At 47.8% G+C, this 20,427-nt stretch overlaps 1 protein-coding gene across 2 annotated transcripts in view; it reads right to left on the reverse strand.

The window, feature by feature from the left end:
- Positions 1-20,427, reverse strand: part of PAFAH1B1 (platelet activating factor acetylhydrolase 1b regulatory subunit 1) — a 1,367,099-nt gene that overhangs the window by 757,364 nt on the left and 589,308 nt on the right. For both annotated transcript variants that reach the window (XM_069615068.1, XM_069615067.1), the window contains exon 6: positions 5,781-5,949. In XM_069615068.1, the coding sequence (XP_069471169.1) occupies positions 5,781-5,949 (169 nt within the window). The remainder of the gene's footprint in view (positions 1-5,780; positions 5,950-20,427) is intronic.

The raw sequence follows: 20,427 nt of genomic DNA on the forward strand, positions 1-20,427 counted from the left end.
AAGATAAGGAATACGTCGGAGGACACAATCCCTTCGAAACGTGTTTACTCATTTGCTGTGTCACCAATAATGTCTAAAATGTCACACTTAACCAAACTGCAAATGCCAACAAGTTTCACAAATGCATAATATGAGATCTTGGCATTATACAGGACTAAATTACCAACCTTCACCACTGTAAACAATTATGTGCAATAATTCAAACCTTGGCGTAAAGGAACAAATAATTAATCTGGTATACATATTATGGATTATGCTGGTACCATTTGTTAACAGAGTCAGGACACTTCAACATAGAGTAGGCATCTGGTACATTCAAATTCTCTACACTGATCCCAGTGCAGTAGTCGGACGAACCATACTATTTCAACTAAATTCCCCCTGTGCAGGGGCACTCAACATGGATATCCACTTTCCCCCTTATTATTTGCCCTCACAATTTAATTCCTAGCTGCACTAATTGGGTTCAAGCATTCGACTCTTATCAATGGCCCGCCACAATTGATCTCATATGCCAACACTACTATAAAATGCGAGACTGCGAAAATAAACTGGCCCCCATAATGAAAGACAGGAATTCTCCACATACTCCGGCTACAAAAGAAATGCTACTAAATCTGAGCCGTTACTGCTCACACCCACCACCTCACAACTAGACGAATTGATGGGCTTCCGTTGGTCTTCTGCATCTGTCTGCTATCTAGGTGTGGCTGTATCCACAGACCGTCAGTCACTGCATGTCGCCAATTATGAACCATACCTACATCAACTGGAAGCCAAACTTAAACTCTGGAATAACCTTCCAATATCAATTTACGAGTGGATATCATGGTTAAAAATGTTTGTATTACCTAAACTACTGTACCTGTTTAACAATCTATTTGGCCCGGGAGTGTTTTCTTTTCTAAATTACAATCTATGACTTCCTCAATCATATGGAACAAAGTGATCACTAGAATGGGCTGGGTGAAAATGACTCAACAATGACACGGATGGCCGCTCAGCCCCGGATTTTGAGCTATACTATCATGCTGCTTGTTGGGCAGAATTATATGCAGTACCCTTTGGGAACACCACACACAATTAAGACAAGTGACAGTACAAATTCAACTTTGGTACAAGCCTGTACTATACAGTTAAAGTGCTACCGATGGCTGAGCAGCCAGACTTAGCTCAAGAGTAAGTGAGTAGTATCAAATAGTTACACAAAGGACAGCAATTACTATGATTCAGGCAAACACTGACTCAAGATTTTCAAGTAAAAGAATATACATTTATTTCACTCTTCAGTTGTATAACATTACACTATTATAAGCAGTTTAAATCACACCCTTCATACACCACACCACTCCCAATAAGTTCCAGCCAAGTTAAGCTCACAACATGAAGTAGGAGCAAAATGGCACTCTAGCAACTTTTAAAAGTGAGGGAAAGAAAGTTAATAGAAATTGAACCACACCAACAGGTAAGTACTCGGGGCAATTGAGCAGTAGGAACTACAGTGATAGAATCAGGTAGAAAAGGATTAGGGCCAAAGTCAATGGGTCAAAAGTCTTTACTCAAGATCACACAGTTCAGGGTAGTTTGCGGTAAAGTTTGTGCCACGGATTCCGGACGAGGTTGGTTGGAAGAAAAGTTAGTTCAAAGAGAAGAGAAGGACAAGCCCTCGGTTTGGAGAAAGATTTCAAACACTTTCACTGCGGCTAAACGAACAACTGGATTTGCACAGTACCTTAAAACAGAGAGGGAGATGTAGCTGAGGCGGATGTTCCTAATAGTTCCTGCAGGCTCACAGTCCCTGAAGCGACTGTCGGACTGACAAGAAGTAGGAAGACTGGAGGGTCCTGCACTACTCGGGGAAGAAACCAGCAGCAGAGCAAAGCAACGAATAAAAGGTGTGCTCCTTAAAACCCAAGCAGGGTCCAACCTTCCTGGCTATCCGGCCCACTGTAGGTCTGTACAGCGAATTCGACTAGAGGAGGGGTCCTGGCTTGCAGTTTGGCGAACTGGTTGGTCCCACCAGCTCAAGGGGAGAAGTTTCACGGAGGATCTTCTCTGTCATCTGATTCTGAAGGTTCGGACCTGCAGCAGGGCTTCACTGGGCGGTTCAGTCGTTGGGATCCTCTTCCATCAGCTCCTTGTTTGTTCTTTCGTTCCAGTGGCGACTCTGCTCTTCCAGTCCCCAGAAACCTGCTTTTCATGCAGTTTTCCCCCATTCATACAGCCTGGCTGTCAATCACACAGCCGGGTGGCTGTCCTGGCAAGGACAGTCACCCAGCCAATCAAACAGGAGTGTGACGTGGGTTACCAAGGGAACCCATGGTAGGCGTCCTAAGACCCCTCCCTCACATCCTGCCTAACCAGACTTTCAGGTGTCTTTAGGAGGGCTTCTGTGAAGAAGCCCACGAAAAGACGGCAACCAAAGGGACCAAAACTTGTTTGGCGCATAGAGTAAAACACAAGACAGACATTTACAAAAAGAAATGGCGAAAAAAAAAACAGCCGGAACTGTAATAAAAACATATGGTCAAGCGGGTTTATGTTGGAGGCTAATATAGCCTAAAACGATACCATGGTTATTTACGATAAATGCGGTATAAAAAATAGGGTAGTTACCTCTGCCACCAGCCAAGTCTCAGTGTAAAGGGAGCAAAACAATGCTCCAAGAGACACAGACAAAAAGGGATAAGAATGAACCCTTTCCAATATTCCATGTAAATTGGTGTGTATTGGGTCTGTGGTTTAAAGTGACTAAAATAAAGTTAATGGCAACTTTACCTTTTCTGGGGGACAGTAGTCAGCCCCAGAAAATGGAGTCAGGGGGAAAGTCTCAAAGACAGCCCTGTGTTACTGCACTGAAGGTGCTGTGTAACACATAGAACATAGGATGCCATGGAGTAGGTGAGGCTCCAGTGCCCAAGATCACACAATAAGTGAAAACACACACAGCAAAACACATGTAAGAGTGGGGAAAAAAGGCTCACGCTCTTACCAGGTCAAGAAAATAAACCCCAGAAATCCAGCAAAGCTGCTGAGGGACTCATTAGGTAAGGGAAATCAGCCATTTATGAGATTTCTCCCCAACACTGCTCAGGCACAATATGCGGGGTACTGGTTCTCCGACTCAGACGACCATGCTCATCTCAGGGTGGAGAGGTATGCCGCCTCCCCCACTGATCTCTGCTCGATCTTATTTACTGAACGCTAAGCCGACTCTGGCTCCTTTGACCCAGTTAGGACCACAGTGAACGCATGGGTCAGAATATTTAAGAGGCTAGGCTTCGTTTCCCCCTATAATGGTACTTCTCCCTTGTGGCATGTTCCCGGATGGGATGTTCGTGCCGCTGGCTGACTTTACAGCTAAGTTGGGCCAAGGACCCTCACAATCCCTTCAGTACTACAGGATGAGAGGCATTTCGGAGTCAATGGCCCTCATTCCCAGAACCACCAATATCCCACCATTCGTGCTTGCCGTCACGGTGCCCTAAGGGGTCAACTTTGGAACCTCAAGACTGTACAAAATACAAATTCATACCCCGTCCATTAACTCCATGAAGGGTGTGTGGGAACGTGACTTGGGATAGTCTATTTATGAAATGCAGTGGACTAAATGCGGTCAACTTAAATCAGTTTTAATCAATCACTGCAAGCCTGAGATTGATTCAATTCAAGATCCTGAACCATTTACACCTCTCTCCTGTGAAAGGTGCCAAATTCTCTCCCTATAGATCACCTAGCTGCCCTAAATGCAAGACCAAATATGCAGACTCTTTCTACATGTACTGGGCATGCCCTCCGATACTTAAATTCTGGGTGGAGGTGGCGAATACCATGAAGGACATCCTAGACCTCCCCATTCCAGTTGCTCCCATTAAATACCTACTGTGGGACATGAGGAAGGCCCCCATAAGAACGCATAGGCTGTTCAATCTAACCCTACTCAGATGCTGGAAATCTAAGACTGCACCTACTCTAAACTGCTGGATCAATGACATGATTTATGTAAATGAATGTGAATAAGGCTTTATCCAAATTTTCTCCCACAAGCCAACCAAAACATTTGGTCACCATTCAGAGCTTTTATTGCTAAATGTGACCTTCTGCTACAATTGACTTAAGAATGATGTATGATGAATGAATCCGAAACACACTACTATAATTTGACATTTTCGTGTAATGTATTGATCAGATTTGCATTGTGCTCTATGCTGTAACAGTCTTATAAAGTAAAACAAAAAATGAAAACTTATGGGAATGCTGATGCTTGTCTCAGTATAAACAAACAGACTAATTTTAAGCACCAGCAAAGCCAATAAAGAAACACTGGAACTCATGCCAGTAAAGAAGAGTATATCAAATTGATCGTAAGAGTAAATGAGAATCCTTATTATAATGCTCACACTCGTCCCAGTCAGCAAGAGAAAAGCATAGTGCTAATACTCAGAAGAGGGAATCTTCATGCTCAGCTCAACCAAGAGACTAAATCAACGAGAGATCGAAAACCAGGGAAAGCATCAAAATGAAAGATTTGTAAAACCCTACAAACCATGGGGAAAGGAGGAAACCCGAATTAATAAAGGAAGTTACAAGGAAAAAAATCAAAAGGCCAACTATAATACAAGAGAAAAAAAAGGAAAGCTCATGAAAGTTCTAAATAAATTGACAAACGCAGTCAGACTATTGGGAAACAGACTACTGAACTGAGGTTTTCAAGTGAACACACCAGGAGAAGAGAGTCATTCTCCTGGCCTTAGTTATTAGGTTGTTAGTAGGGTCAGATAAGGTTCGTTTGGACAGTGGACTGATTGTTTTACACTTTGACCAATGCCTGATGAGCACCTTAGTTTGTTAGGTAGGGATGCCTTATAGTATATGGAGAGATCCTGATCGTTGTATTTAAATAAACTATTCAGTGAAATTAACAATCAGAGTGTAGTCGTCCTGACCAGCAACACCCTGCTTTGATTTTTAGAAGCCCACTTCTAGGTCTTTTCCATGCTTCAAAGAGAACCCCGTTTGTACTGAAGGCGACAACAGAAGTGGATTTTAACTGCTGAGGCCCAGCTCTGCGCTTTCCAGTTATACAGATCAAACGAGTGAAAATACATTTTTCTCTTAAATGTGGAAAAACATGGGTTTGCACAAAAACAACGGAAAAAAAGACCAAATGCACTATTAGTGTGCATACGGCCTGGTTGAAAAGACCAAATTCCAAAAAATCGAACAATGGGAGCAGGGGTCGTGGCGGTGTCCCCAGCATTCATTACATGATTGTTCACAATTTTGTAATTCTATCTATTGGTACTCTATTTTTTACGGACATCCGAAAAACACATTGCAATTTGTTTTTACAGACCAACACACAAAAAAAACAGCATGACTAAAGACTGAAATGTTCAAACATCAAAAGAAGAAGCCTTAATCTTAACTATGCAAACATTATTTTAGTATGATGTGCTGTAAAGGGTGAACTGAACTAATAATCACTTAAAAATGAGCTTCCTGTAGTAATTGCAGCTATGCTATATTTGAACTCCGGAATTAGAAAAACAGGCAATTATGCAAAGGAGACCTTTTTCGAGCACACATTTTGCAACCGATAAAATTAACCTTTTCAGATAGTGATGTCCAAATACATTTGATACTGTCATTGTCATTTAGGTATAATTACATGGCATCAGTAGGACAGGGAGTAAAACAAAACATTATTGGAGTGAGGCTAAACGGGCTGAATTGCATAGGTGGGGGAAATGAAATGCAAATCTAGTTTTTCTGCTTACCGTGCATAGTTCGGATGCACTCAAACCCCTGGAAGTCCCAGAGTTTAAGGGTCATATCAGCAGAGCAGGAGGCCAATAACTTGCCAGTGTGATCGAAGGAAATATCTTGTACTGAGTCAGTGTGTCCTTTGAGTGTACGTTCAAAATCCCCAGTCTCGTAATCCCATACCTGACAATAGATTAAAAAAAAGGTTACCACTACATCCATCCACAGTAGACAGCATTGCATGCAAACTAAGGGCTATCTGACTATAGGATAAAAAAAGAAATCACTGGGCATAATTAAATCTAGGAAATGCATAGAAAAAAGTAATTACAGCAACTCGCTTACTCCTTTGTCCAGGGTTTTTCACACAACGTATGGCTACTCTGACACGTAGTAACAGGATCATAACTATATCACAGATGTTAACCACAGGCGGGACAGCTTTTCCACACAACCGCTTCCACCTTTTCCCACATCCACAATTATCTTGCAGCAGCTCCTCACCCTATCTTAAAAAAGGAGCACATTAACTGAAGTATAATGGCAGGAATGAGGACGGACTATAAAAGCCCCTAGATTCCAGACCCTGCTCATCATAAAAAGGCATAGTTATTCTATTCCTACTTACTGGTCCTCTCCTATCCCAATACTGGAGTAGATCCTAAAGCAAATAAAGGTTGCTAGTGGCAACAGCCTCTCTGCTACCTTTAGATGGGAGGTGACTTGGGAGGCTAGTGGCAGGACATGGTGTTGAGGGGGCGCGTTGGGAGACCAGGGTTGGGGGAGGAGTGTGCCCTAAATTAACAGGTAGAATTTTGAGAATCGATTACGAGAACGGCTCAACATAAAACATTACAAAGTAAACTCCTGTCCAAATTGCTCACCATTGCTAAAATATGTGCTTAAATTGCAGGCAGAACGCATTTTGGGTAACCCATGTAACCACCTTTGAAAAGTGCCATCCTGGCACATGTCTAAAAGAGGCAGTGAAGACACTTTAGATTGATTGAGACAAAACATTTCCCAGTACATCAAGTGACAAAATGATAATCTGAAAATGTGAATGTGGTTAAAAGGAAAGCAATATGAGCATATGAGGCAGTTAATCTACAGGCAACAATGTGGATATGGAAATGACAGGGCACAATTTAGTGTAAGATTACTTTCACTCAACACCTTTTGGGACGAATTGGGAGCAGGTACTTATTATTCAGTCACTGCAAACAAGATGTGTTTGCAGTGAATGAAAAAAAAGTCCAACATCCTCATACTCGCCAGCAAAGTTGAGTATCCTGCAAATGGTACTCCATTCATCAAAACTGCTCGACAATGCTAGTGAGCTAGTAGATTTTGCGAGCTAGGATTAAATGCAAAATTACCATTTAGACATCTCTGAGATGGAACAAGTTACTTACCTGTAACTCCTGTTCTCCAGCATTGGCATCTCTTTCATAAATTAACATGCTATGAATATTCCCCGTAGTCAGGCTAGAAATCCTCTGTAAAATAAAGCAGTTCAAATTAAACTGAAACTTCGGTCACTTTAGTGCTCTATCATCGTCGTTTTGGGTCATACTGCCAATAGGAAATAATGCCAAAGCTCCTCCCCTGTCGGCTATCTTCACATTTGGAAAACGCACGTGAGTGCCAGTAAGAGCCAAATGACGAGCCATGAGGGGTCGGAAGTTCGGATGTGAATCTATGAAAGATACCAATACTGGAGAACAGGGGTTGCAAAATTGTTTCTACAGCATTGGATCTGTCATAGATTCATATGCTGTGAATATATCAAAAAGCAGTAAAAAATAGCCAATACACAAGGGAGGAGGAGCTCCCTGTATCACTTACCACATAAGACTTACCAACCTTATGCAAACAGGTTTTGTAGAACTGCCTGGTCGACTCTAGCCTCCTCTGCAGAATCCCTGTCGACGCAGTAGAATCTGATGAATGTGTGCACCGATCTCCAGATGGCTGCGCGGCAAATGTCTGGAAGCGGGATCCCGGAGAGAAATGCAGTGGTTGCAGCCATTGCTCTATTGGAATTTGCCCGGGGTCTGCCCGGGAGCGGCCTGTCTGCCTGCTGGTGGCAGAATGAGATGCAGGCCACAATTCATTTAGCAATCTAAGATTTGGAGACAGCCTTGCCAGGCCCTGTAGATCCAAATGCTACAAACAGTTGGTCCGTTAAATGAAATGCCTTTGTGCGGGCCACATAGTACTTGAGGGCACGCACCACATCCAGTGTGTGTAGGGTGTGCTCCGCCAGAGATGCGGGAGAGCCAAAGAACACTGGCAACACCACCTGCTGTTAAGGTAGAAGGATGAAGGTACCTTGGGTATGAACTTTGAATTTGTTTGCAATACAGCCTTATCCTTGTAGAACGTCAAATAAGGTGGTTTTAAAGAAAATGCCAGCATCTCCCCTACTCGTCTCGCCGAAGTAATTGCCATCAAAAAAGTGGTCTTCCACAACAGGTGCTTGATGGACGCCTGGTGCATGGGCTCAAAAGGGGGTCTCGTAAGACTTGTGAGAAGTACGATGAGTTCCCAGGCTGGTGCAGGCCAGCGGACTGGAGGGAACGCACGCAACAGTCCTCGTAGGAATTCTTTCACTCGTCGATGAGACCAGAGGGAAGACCTTCCCCAAGGACCAGCAGTATCTGGAGATTGCAACCAGGTGCACTCTAATGTAGGAGTGCGTCAAACACTACTCTGCCAGGGAAAAGGGATACAGCAACATTTCCTCTGGCCTGATGGTCTGGGGACACTGGTGACGGTTCCTGTACCACACCTGGAAAAGCTTCCACTTGCTCATGTAGCATTTCAGAGTGGCCGGAACTCTTGCCTCAGCCAGCACCTCCCGGCAAGCCTGCGGTAGGGAAAGGGTCCCGAATTCTAGGAACACAGGAGCCAGGCCATCAGATTCAGAGAGGCTGGGTCATGGTGCAGAACCGTTCCCTGGTTCCTGGACAAGAGCGACTGGTGCAGGGGCAGTCTGATTTGAGCTGTCGCCGAAAAAGCCAGGAGCTCCGAGTAGCAATACTGTCTCGGCCACGCAGGGCCCACTAATATCAGTCTGCAACAATACCGTTTGAAAGTGTCTAGGACTCACTCCCGGTACCAGAGCAATTTGGGAAATGCATACAGAAATGTCCCCTACCATGGGAACGCAAAGGCGTCCCCAAACAGTCCAAGTGGGGAAACCGGCTGGCAAAGGTCTTGCAGCGGCTGTTGTCGCATGAGGCAAACAGGTGGATCTCCGGGGTGCCCCACTGCTGAAAGAGGTGTAGCTGGTCTTCATGCAACTCCCATTCGTGGCAAGTGGGCAACTCCTTGCTGAATGAGTCCGCCAGATTGTTGTGGTTCCCTGGTAGCTGGAGGGGAATAAGGAACATGTTCTGTTGCAGGGCCCAATGCCAGAGCACTTGGGCCGCCTTGGAAAGCTGTGGGGACATGCCCCCCCTTGCTTACAGATGTAAAACATCGACGTTGTGTTGTCTGTATAAATCCAAACCACCCCTCCCTACCCCGCCCCCAACCCACCCGAGCAGTGGGCGCAAATACTTCAGTGCCCAGAATATCACCCATAGCTCCAGCAGGTTGATGTGCTGGGTCTTCTCTGTCTCGGACCACAAACCCTTGGTGTGCTGTTGGTGACCAGTGGGATGCATGAAGGGCAGTCACTCTCGTCTGAGGGCCTGGGTCCGCAAGTACTGGTGTCTAGCAGGGCCCGAGGTAAAGTGCCCTGCGAAAGGGGGCCAGCTGAGACTTCGGGAAGTTGATTGAGAACCCCAGTTGTTTAAGACATTGGACCGTGACGGTGGTGTTGGACTCAGCAAGAGTAGGAAGGGGCTCTTATTAACCATTCGTCTAAGTAGGGGTAGACTCCTCTCCGCCGCAGGTGAGCCACCACTGGTGCGAGGCATTTGGTCAACACCTGAGTGGCTGATCCGAGCCCGAAGGCAAGAGCCTTGAATTGATGGTGCAATTCTGCCACCACAAAACGAAGGTAGCACCGGTGTGAAGGGCGAATAGGAATGTGAAAGTATGCGTCTTCGAGATTGAGGGTCGCTAGGAAATACACCTGCTGAAGTTACCATGCGAAAGGTTTGTGCTTTTAGAAACTTGAGCACCCTCTGGTCTAGTATGGGTCTCCAACACCTTGGTTTGTTTAGCAAACCTTTTTCTTACCAGCAAGTAGCAGGAATACACCCCCGTCTGCATCTCGTTCCTGGGGACCTTTTCCACAGCGACCTTTTGTAGCAGACACTTCACTTTCTGCGTACCAGAGGAATGACGGAGGGTACTTCATGAATTCCAGCGAGTACCCATGAGGGAGGTGGGACAGCACCCATTCGTCGGATGTGAAGCAAACCCATTCGTCGACTAAGTCTGATAAACTACCCCCCCCTCCCTCCCTCCCTCACTCACTCACTCACTCCCTCCACTGGGGTGTTGAAGTGGGAGGCTCCGGCTCTCGGCCGTTCGTGCTTGCCGGACTGGGTTTGCTTCCTGTACTGATCCCCTGATGAATAAGGGCTCTTGTAGTAAGAGGATGACTGATACGTACTGCGGCTGTGCTGCAAAGTTCTGTTATAACGTCCAAACAAAAGGACTGGTGCCTTTGTTTGAATGTGCCCAGGGAGCGGGTGGTTTGTGTCCGTCTTTATGACCTGCAGGGCCTCAACCACCTTTTTCCCCCCCAAACAAGTCTGCCATCGAAGGGCATGTCTTTAACCTGGGTTTGCACATCTGGTCGAAAGTCTGACCTTGAGCCAACCTTGTTGGCGTAGGACCACTCCATTACCCATCTGGCGTTAGCCCTTTTTGGTGATGTCGACGGAGACAATTATGGCATGGTCTAATGCAATCGCACCATCATGGAGATTGTCCAGTGCCTCTTGCTTCTTGTCGTCGGGCACGGATTCCAACAAGGGCCCCAAACTTGTACCGTAACTCGCAATCGAGCTGGCAAGTAATTACAAAATCACTCACTGTAGTGACTAACGTACTCTTAGTCCATAGTCCCCTTTCCTCCATACAGTATGGGCGTCCCCTCCAAGGGACGGGAGACTGAACCCTTTTCACCAGAAAAAAACACCTTTCCCTTTAAATTTAGAGGTGCACGGGGACACGGCCCAGTAAGCATGCACTGCCCTGACTCCGCCCTCCGGCGCCACACCTCAGTCCCCACCGACGTGTTGACAATAGATTTAACATTGCCTAATGACACCGGTATAATTGTTTGGGGGGGGGGGGGGGGGTTGGTGGGACATTTGGAGAAAAGGGGACTAAGAGTATGTTAGTCACTACCCTTTCTTGCATACTGTATGGGCGATTACAACTGATTGAAGCCCCAGGGTGGTGAGGAGACCCTCCTTAAGCTAATAGGTTCCTGAGAACCACCTATCTGAAAGCCGCATCCGATCTCGAGCCGGCATCAAAACAGTAATGCTTGCAGAAAGCCAAGGGAGACGCCCAAGTGGCTGCCCTGCTTATGACTTGCCAAGGGACATGGCGCTGGAATGCGATGGCTGTTGCCTTGGCTCTGACTGCGTGGGCATGCATGTTGGCCGGGGGCGGCTTGTGCTGGCCCTCGTATGCTTCCTTGATGGCCGCGACCATCCAGCGGGATATTTAGGCCTTATAGGACTGATAGCCTGGCCTCGAGCCACCGAAAGTGAGAAACGGAGCATCCGACTTGCGAAAGCCCTTGGTCCTGTCCAAGTAGAATTTTAGGGCACACCTGACATCCAGGCAGTGCAGCACTCTGTGCTTCATCCTCGGAAAGAACGTAGGAAGGACTATTTCTTCGTTCAAGTGAAATGCAGATTGAACTTTGGGCAGAAATGCCGAGTGCATCCGCATGACTACCTTGTCCCTGTGAAAGGTGGTATATGGTTCAGAGGCGACCGATGCCTGGATCTCGCTGACTATCATGACTATCATCACGGATTGCGAGCACCGCTCCAGATTCCATGAGGCCGTGAGGTGCAGCTGAATCCTTCTCATCCTTAGTCTTGTGTGAGGCACGGCTAACAGGACCACCGCCAGTAGACCCAGGAGATGTTGGTACCACCATGCTGAGGTCCCCTCTCTGCTGAGGAAGTGGGCGGTGGCCCTCTTAATGGGCGAGATTTTATCTTCAGATGTGAAAACCCTCTTGGAGCACGTGTCCCAAATGTGTCCCAGGAATGTCAAGAGTCTGCGCAGGGAGCAGCTGTGACTTCTTGAGGTTGAGCGAGAAGCCCAGGTCGTGCAGTGTATTCATAAGGGCGTGGGAAGAGTGAATCACTTCCGGAGATGTAGCCCTGACGAGGCAGTCGTCCAGGTATGGGTAGCTGTGGAGGCCCTGCGCTCTGAGGAGGACTGCTACAGCGTTCATGAGTCTGGTACCTGTCGGGCCGAGTTGAGGCCAAATGGAAGGACTTTGTATTGGAAATGGTAGCCCATGATCCTGAACCGTAGGAAAGAACGATGGGGCTGCCAAATCAGGACGTGTAGGTACGCGTCCTTCAGGTCCAGTGAGCACATCCAGTCTACATTGTCCAATGTCTCCGCTATAAAAGCTGGTGTAACCATCTTGAATTTTTGCAGGGGTAAGCAGAGTTTGAGGTTAGAAATAGGTCCAGCATAACTTTCAGGCCCGCATGGTGGTTCTTCCCAATGGCGAAAGTCCTGCAGAAGCCAAAACCTTGCTGGGAGGCTGGGACTTCCTCCACTGCCTGGCTCTTTACGAGCGACCGGATCGCCGCCAAAAGAGTTGCTGTCCCAACCTGTGGGAGAGGAAGGGAGGAGAGGCTGGGCTAGGAAGGCAGTACCCCGTGGATACTACAGAGGATCCAGGGGTCTGAAATTCTGGTGCCAGACTTGTGCATGGACAGCAAGCCTGCCCCCCTAACGGAGACACGTGGACCCAAAGGGGCGTGTCATGCCTTCCTTCCCTCAGAGGCCGAGGGGGACTGGAAAAAGCCCTTACTCTCCCCCCCCCTCCCTTTTTGTTGTTTGCGTCGGTTCTGAGACGGCGAGCGGTCCGGCTGCCTGGATCTGCATTCCTGGAAGCCGCGGAACCCTCTATATGTACGACCCTTTTCCGAGCGCTGCCGAGATTGGGTGTACGATTTGGGCGGGGTCTTTGTAAGAATAGATAAAGACTTTGTTTGTGAGCTTTTCTTTTTTTCCAGCTCTTTGTAGTCGAGTGGAAGAGCCCGCCCCCTCCCACTCCCTCAACAGTAGATCTAGAATGCGCTCCTGGACATCGGGTTGAATTTCGTAGCCTGGAGCAAGGCTGTTCTCATGTCTGTGCAGATGGCACGGCCTGAGGTATCGATATGAGCCACTGGAATCCATGAGGTCATGCGCCACAAGCTTGGCTTCCGCTAGCCCCGCCTTAAAGCGTGATTGGCATTGGGTGGGGTGTTCCGGGAGGAAGGCTGCAATTTCACGTCATAACCGTTGGTTGGCGGCAGCCAGCATGGCATCAACGTTGGCCTGACGCAGTTGCAAGGAGGCGTTGGAGTAAATCTTCTTGCCGTACTTCTCCAAGAGCTTCTCCTTGCCTAGCAGTGCCGCAGGGGAGGAGGCTGAAGCCGACCGATGCTTCTAGTATAGTGATGCCGCAGCGATCATCGAGGAGTGTGGCTGAGGATGGGACGAGAGCAAGAGTTAACCCCCCTCCATCTGCCTGTACTTGGCGTCCTGGCGACGGTTGACCGGCTGGACTGAGTGGGGCTTGAGCCAACCATTCTTGGCCAGGGAGACTACATCTGTTTGCAGTGGAATCCCCGTGTTGGCAGAGCGGCATCTTCTGAGGACTTCTGCCAGAACCCCCTCTGCCGGCTTCGACCGCGGGTTGGGGGGAGGCCCAGGTACTCCGCCAGGCCAGCAAGACATTTGTGGAAGGCCCTGGCTGAGGATGGTGTGTCCGGATCCTCCTCGTCTGTATTCTGCAGATCTGGAAGATCTTGTGGAGGAGGAGTAGATGGCGCCGGAGGCTGGGGTACATGGGCCGCAGCCGGAGGCTTAGAAGGCGGCAGAGGTTGCAGAGTTGGCTGTGGAGCCAGAGGAGGCAGCTTCACTGGGGCCTGGGGGCCAGATGGAGGAGTATGTGGTGCCGTCAGCATGGTGGGGAGGACTTTCCCGACTGCGTCTTTGATGACCCCCCATATGAGGAGACCTCATGATGCCAAGAAACTTCGAAGAGCACCTCCACACTGGCAAAAGGGGTGGCAGGTGATGCCGACGGGCTGATGGAGCCGCTGCGTACCCTGCCCATACAGATGCAAAGGAAAGTTGCCCTGCGTAAATGAAGGGTAGACTAGGCCACGTACCTGGTTGAGGCCAGTCCCACCTTACAACTCCTTCGAATTGGTGGAATGGCTTCGGACTGGTGCCCCCTTTCTGGCGCGGGGGCCATTTTGTCGTGCTGCCTGCCACGTGCCTGGGACATGTTTTGCTCAGCCCGCTGGGCCCGGGCTCGTCCAAGACTCTTGCGTATGGATCACAAGGCCTGCCCTGTTCCTCAGCCTGGTATGTGTAAGAACATCGACCCGGGGGTCGGTAGAGCTGCATTTAGGCACCCCCTCAGACATATTGCCGGTATTAGGGCGTAGCCACTATGGGTGTAGATCCGGTACAATAACGTTCCAGTCCCTCGACACTGCGCCCGGGAGGATCCGAGGACCCCTTAACCCGAAGGCCGGTAGGGGTAGCAGCCTCGGGGCATGTGCCGGTAGAAGGACCTGGGGCCTGGTTCGATTCTTCACAAAGTTCTTGAGCTCCCTCCACCTGGCTAGTATGTTCTTCAGTGCCTTCGAGGACAGCAAGTCACACGCCGAACATGATTGCCAACCGTGGTCTGAGCCAAGGAAACTTAGGCAGAGGGCGTGGGGGCCTGAAGTTGAGAAGAGCCCATTGCAGGATGAACACCAGCTGAACCCTCTAGAAGTCGACATGCGCCGGGTGTGACGCCTGAGGACAGAGTACCTGAATTATAGATAAGACAAAAAAAGGACAAAGAAGTATCCGCGCGTGGAATTACATGGCCAAAGCCAAACCCAGGAATGCTGGTGAAATCGGACCGTTCGTGTAGACGTGGAAAAAGGGAACGAGGTGTGGCACCAGAGGGTGGAGTCAGGGCAGCGCATGCTCCCTGGGCTGCGCCCCCGCGCGCTTCTAAATCTGAAGGGGAAGAAGGTTTTTTCTGGTGAAAAAGGTTCCGTCTCCAGTCCGTTAGAAGGGATGCCCATACAGTATGGAGGAAATGGGGCTGAACGCAAGTATGGTCATAGCGTTCGCCACCTTGATAGTCGTGGCAGCTGTTGTGATGATTCTCCTGCAGCAAGACGATTGCCCTTGTCCGGGGGCATTGAGCAGGAGGAAGATGGGTTGGCCAACCTCTTCCTGGCCACCGCAGAAACAACTTCTGGGGTGGGCTGTGTGCGGAGGCAGGCAGCAGTGCTCTCTGGAGCTCTGTATTTTTTGTCGAAACAGTCCTTTGGATGTGCAGTTTCAGGGTGCGCCATGGACACTAGGCCCTCCTTCCAGATGTCCTCCAGTAGTGGTATTGACATTGACTTCCTGTGCTATTCTCTGCATAGAGATAAGACTCTCCTTTCTTTGCTCCTCTGGTGCGAAGCCAAACATTGTGGACGATCTAGACATGAGCGCATGGAAAGCTACATCGTCGGGGAGAGAATCCCTGAGAGGAACCTCATCTGGCTCACCATCCGCGGTGATGACAGTCAAACTCATCCGTTTGATCGGAATGTGTGAGACGTGCCCTCCTCAGGATCCGTGTCTGCTCCCTCAACCATCAGTAACTCCGGTGCTGACCGGTGCCTTTGCAGCCTGGGGCGGGGGCGAGTAATTTCATACCTCTCTGGAGGGTCCTCAACCTGCATCTGCCTGCAGGGTTCTGCAACCGGTAGTCTTGGGGGCAAGTGCCTGCAAGGTCGCCACCAGTGGTGTCAGTGTTGACAAAAGATCCAGTGATAAGTTCCTTTGAGTGTATGGTTGCTGATTCCGGACTGCTCCTGTTGACGGCATGGGGTCCAAAGATAGTTGTCTGAGGCTTGCCTTACCCCACGGTGCACTCCTCGGTGGCAGAGTACTAGGGAAAGATGACTGCTGTGACAACAGCTTCCGCCTCTTTTGATTGAGAAAGACTTGGTTCTGGGACCACCAGGCCACCTTGTAATAGAGAATTGGAGAAAAAGTTTGTTCACAATCTGGCCATGCTTCTGTGTTGCTGCTGGTATCAGCGCCAACAGATGTGGTGACAATCGACTGGTGGGATTTTTATTACTCAACAGTGCGGTCGACGAAGGCATGGTTGACATGCGCTCCTGGTTGTAGCGGTTGAGGTTGACAGTCCTAGTGGCTACAGCTTTGTAGATGGCGAAGTAGATTTAGTTGTCGACAATGTCTTAGATGGCTTTGTCATCGATACGTCTGTGAACTTTGCCGGTGTCGCCGACGAGGAAGTTGCGGTCGATGACTTTGGTGTCGATGACCTGGAGTATGTAGGCGGCTTTGTAGCAGACTGACAAGGTCAAAGGGTGCTCACCAGACTTGGAGCTCGACCTCGAGGTAGATGCTTCCATGGGGTGATAAGGGCTTCGGTCCTTCTCTCGCCCCGCCTTTGCCTGGGTACCGACATTCGTGGAGGCCCGGTCCTTGTGGAAGGACCTTGAGCCGTAGCCTGAGTCTTCCTTCTGCCTTTTCTCGCTTATGGCTTGGTCGTCGTGCGATCTGTAACTCTTACTTGAGGTGGTTCGCTGGGCCGTCCTGCCCTGCTGTAATGAGGCATGACTTTGTCCCGAACCCGGGACATCGGTCTCTCCGGCGTCTTCCAGCCAAGCGACAATACGGTCCTTCAGCGTCTTGTACGAGAAAGACTGGCAGATGTAGCAGTCCTTAATGACATGTTAAGGGCGAAGGTGAAGGCAATAGAGACATTCCTCATGGTGATCCTCCACATAAACGTTCTTCAGCAAACAATGGGCACATGTTCTGAACAGGCACTTTCTTGTGGATTCTGCCATGAGGTAGGCCCAACTGTGTAGCTGACTTGTCTTCGACACTTACCGCCAGCCAGAACGTTGGACGGAGGCCTTGGCTCTGCGTTGCTGGTCCTCGAACAATGTTGAAGAATACACTTTCCTAGAAAATGCAGTTATCCTATATTGATCGTAAAGGTTTTAGAAGATTTTAGAGTACTCCCAACACTAACTTGCAGTAAAAAATCTGAAGATGGCCGACAGGTGAGGAGCGAAGGCATTATTTCCTATTGGCTATGGTCAGTATGACCCAAAACGACAGCGATAGAGCACTAACGTGACTGAAGTTTCAATTTAATTTAAAGTGCTCTATTTTACCCAGGATTGCCAGCCTGACGATGGGGAATATTCACAGCATGTGAATGTATGAAAGATCCAATGCTAGAGAAGTTTGCTTCTTTACAGTAGGCAAAGATGAAGACTAGCTTGATGTCACCCGATGCCCACTCCCTTCCATTGGCTTCCCAACATTTTTGCAGAAAACAAATACATCATATTCTGACATGTGTCTAGAAAAGAACTGGACATTTGATAGGAAGGTCCAACATCATTCCTCAACCTCTGATAAACCTTAAAGCACTTCCTCCTGTACAGTTTTCAGGGGACACCTCTGCAGATAACGGATTATGTACATTTTCCAATGCAAAGGCACATAAAAAAAACAGAATTCTTCAGCTACTGGACGCTTAAGTGGAGTTATTGGAGAGAGTGGTAATACATCCTTAACCTCCACTCCATAGAAATAATTGAGGCTCTGTTGAAGGGGTGCCAGGATTGCCCTAAAATGGCGTTAAATACCCGGCACTATTTGATGCGGATGACAGTGCTAGTGGCTACCACCCCGCAAGGTCTGGAGAAATCCCTGGCGATTTTTTATGTCTAAATGTAAAGAGCTACAACTGGAATTGAACATAAAGTCAAAAGTACTGATGTTCAGGCCCTGCTTCACAAAATGAAAACCATTGGTGCTCAAGGTGGACAGAGTACAGCTCGCCCAACATTTTGATTATCTCGGGGTGAGATTCCAAGAGACAGCAGGCGGGGTTGAGCAGGTTAGACGCTCAGTCACTACCATGAAGAAACTTACTGGGTCAATCGAGTCCTTCCATGTAAGACACAGTGGAAGCACTATTTCCCCCGCTTTCAACCTGTATGATAAGCAGGCCTTACCAGCCCTGCACAGGGCTTAATTATGGGGACATGCAAAAGTAGATGACCTTACCAAAAGTGAGCACATGTTCCTAAAATAGTTGGTCTTACTCCCAAAAAGCGCCCCCTCTGCCTTGGTACTTTTAGAACTCAACATTACTCCTGTAGTTGCCCAGTTCAAAAGTTGTGGAAACAGGAAGAGCTGGAAAACTCAAGCTAGCATTGAACCTCCTCGTGACATATGGTGGGGAATCTCTACCTTGGCTAGGCCATATAATAAATTCTGACGTGGGTGCGGTAATCTGTGGGTTAACCTGATTACCGCCCACCGGCACAAAGAAAAGAATTGGAGATGCTTTGACCAAGGGAGCGCGAGAACAATTGGTGCAGTACACACAGAAATTAAAACTGGGCCTGGCATACCTTGCTCAGAGTCAACCTGGTACTAAGCCATATTTGGATTACATCTGTCCAGCATATGAAAGATCCCTATTCTTATGTGTAAGAATGGGCATCCTCCAAGTGGCCACCTTTACGCAATCATGGAACACAGCAAATGGAGATCAGTGCTCGATGTGTAGGATGGAAAGAGACTATCACATTTTATGCTGTTATGTGGCAAATCGAAGCCCCTGAGACGTATGTATCTGAGACCACCTCTGAGGGCGGTTGGGATTAGGGATACATAAGCAGCAATCGCATTTCTGAGGCATAGCAAAGACCCATTTAGGGTGTTGGGGTCTGCACGCTATATCCTTAGGACCTGGCTACTAAGGAAAACTCACTAAACCCAAGTCCCAATTAAATATTCCGCCCATAATAACTGCCTGTGAGGTTGGGAGTATAGCTCCCTCCTGTCATATTAATTGTATATTAAGGAGTTAAAAATTGAAATAACCTTTAAAGACCTGGCATTGGTTTAAATGAGGCTGCTAGCAGGGCTTTCCTTACTGTTTCATATATGAACTCTTTGTAATTGTTTAAACTACTGTTTGCAATTTCTGTTTCAATCATTGTCTGTTTTATGCTATGGCTGTAATATGTTTAACTTGAAGGAGCAAAGCCGAATAAAGGTTTAACTGACTGAATTAATCCTGAACCTCCATAGGCAGGAAGTTCTGTGCTTACATAAGGATCATGTTTTAGGAGGCGCTCTCTATGTCACTGATCAGAGTGTGAGTAATCTACCCCACAAATGAGCAACAGGTTGAAGTAAATTCCACCAACTAACGCGGCAAAGCAGCCAAAATACAACACTCCGGAGGAGAGCAGGGTAGTTAAAAGCATGCTTAACACTAACAGTCATGGAAAGACAAATTATTCTCCAATTAAGATATTACAGTTGAATAACTTTGTAAAATGGATTCTTCAGGTCACCCCCCCACCAAGTTAAGGTCACTCATAGCTCAGGGTCAATCCAGGCCACTGGCATGACGGTTGTATATATACAATACTAACGGGAATTTGCATCTCCTATACAAGTGAATGCAAGGTGTAAAGACAACAGGTAAGCACTTCCAGTTACTGTATAGAATAGAACAGAGGTTTGAAAAAAAGTGTAGACATATTTTGGAAACAAAAGTAATCAGTGGCACAGACAGGATCAAGTTAAACAATGATTGGAGTAGGGCCATAAGGTTTACAGAAGAAAGGAGTCTTCACTTACCAGAAGTATTATTGGGTGGGAGACAAAAGAGACCCGACAGTGTACAGTGCATTTGAAATTGCATAGTCTGCTTCTATACAATACAGATGAGGTAAGCATGGATTTTCTTTACGTACCAGTAGTCTTTGATAAGGTTTTCTTGATTTTAGTTCCTCTTTTGTAACCAGAGGTCACTAGCTCGACTGGTTACATAACCTCCAGTGCTTCTGCCTTGGTGACTTGCCCCCACGCTAATACCACCAGGTTCAGTGGAAGAAGTGCAGTTGATGGATATCCCTGGACAGTAGCAAAGGATGGAATCCACAGATCCCATCAGTGCTCCACCTTCAGTGATCTCTGCAGATACCACAGCAGAGCTTCCACAGATAGCCTTCAGTTTAATGTGGCTTCTCTGTGATAGGGAGTGGTGTAGATTCATTTTATCAAAGGAATATTGGAAACTGAGGGCAATCTCAGACATCAAATATAAAGCATCCGCAAACATTTGTTGGCCATGTCATTATTCTGGGTGGCTACATTAAAACCTTTGGAATTGAAGAGACAAATGAATGTCTCATTCATTTGTCAGCCACTTTGCCATGCCCTACAGAAATGGCAGGTGTGCATCACTGGTGGTCTCCGACTCATCGCCGTCACTGTATCAGAGATGGGAGAGGCGGTACTCACTAAGAACCCTACCGACCTTACTGCACAGGGATCGAAGAATCACTAAACATGCAGGCTATCAGGGACATGAACGAGCTGCGATCAAAGTGGCGGTACTGCTGAGCACTGACACACGCA

Source organism: Ambystoma mexicanum, chromosome 9 (assembly GCF_040938575.1).
Source record: "Ambystoma mexicanum isolate Mex_15411 chromosome 9, UKY_AmexF1_1, whole genome shotgun sequence".
Lineage (NCBI taxonomy): Eukaryota > Metazoa > Chordata > Amphibia > Caudata > Ambystomatidae > Ambystoma > Ambystoma mexicanum.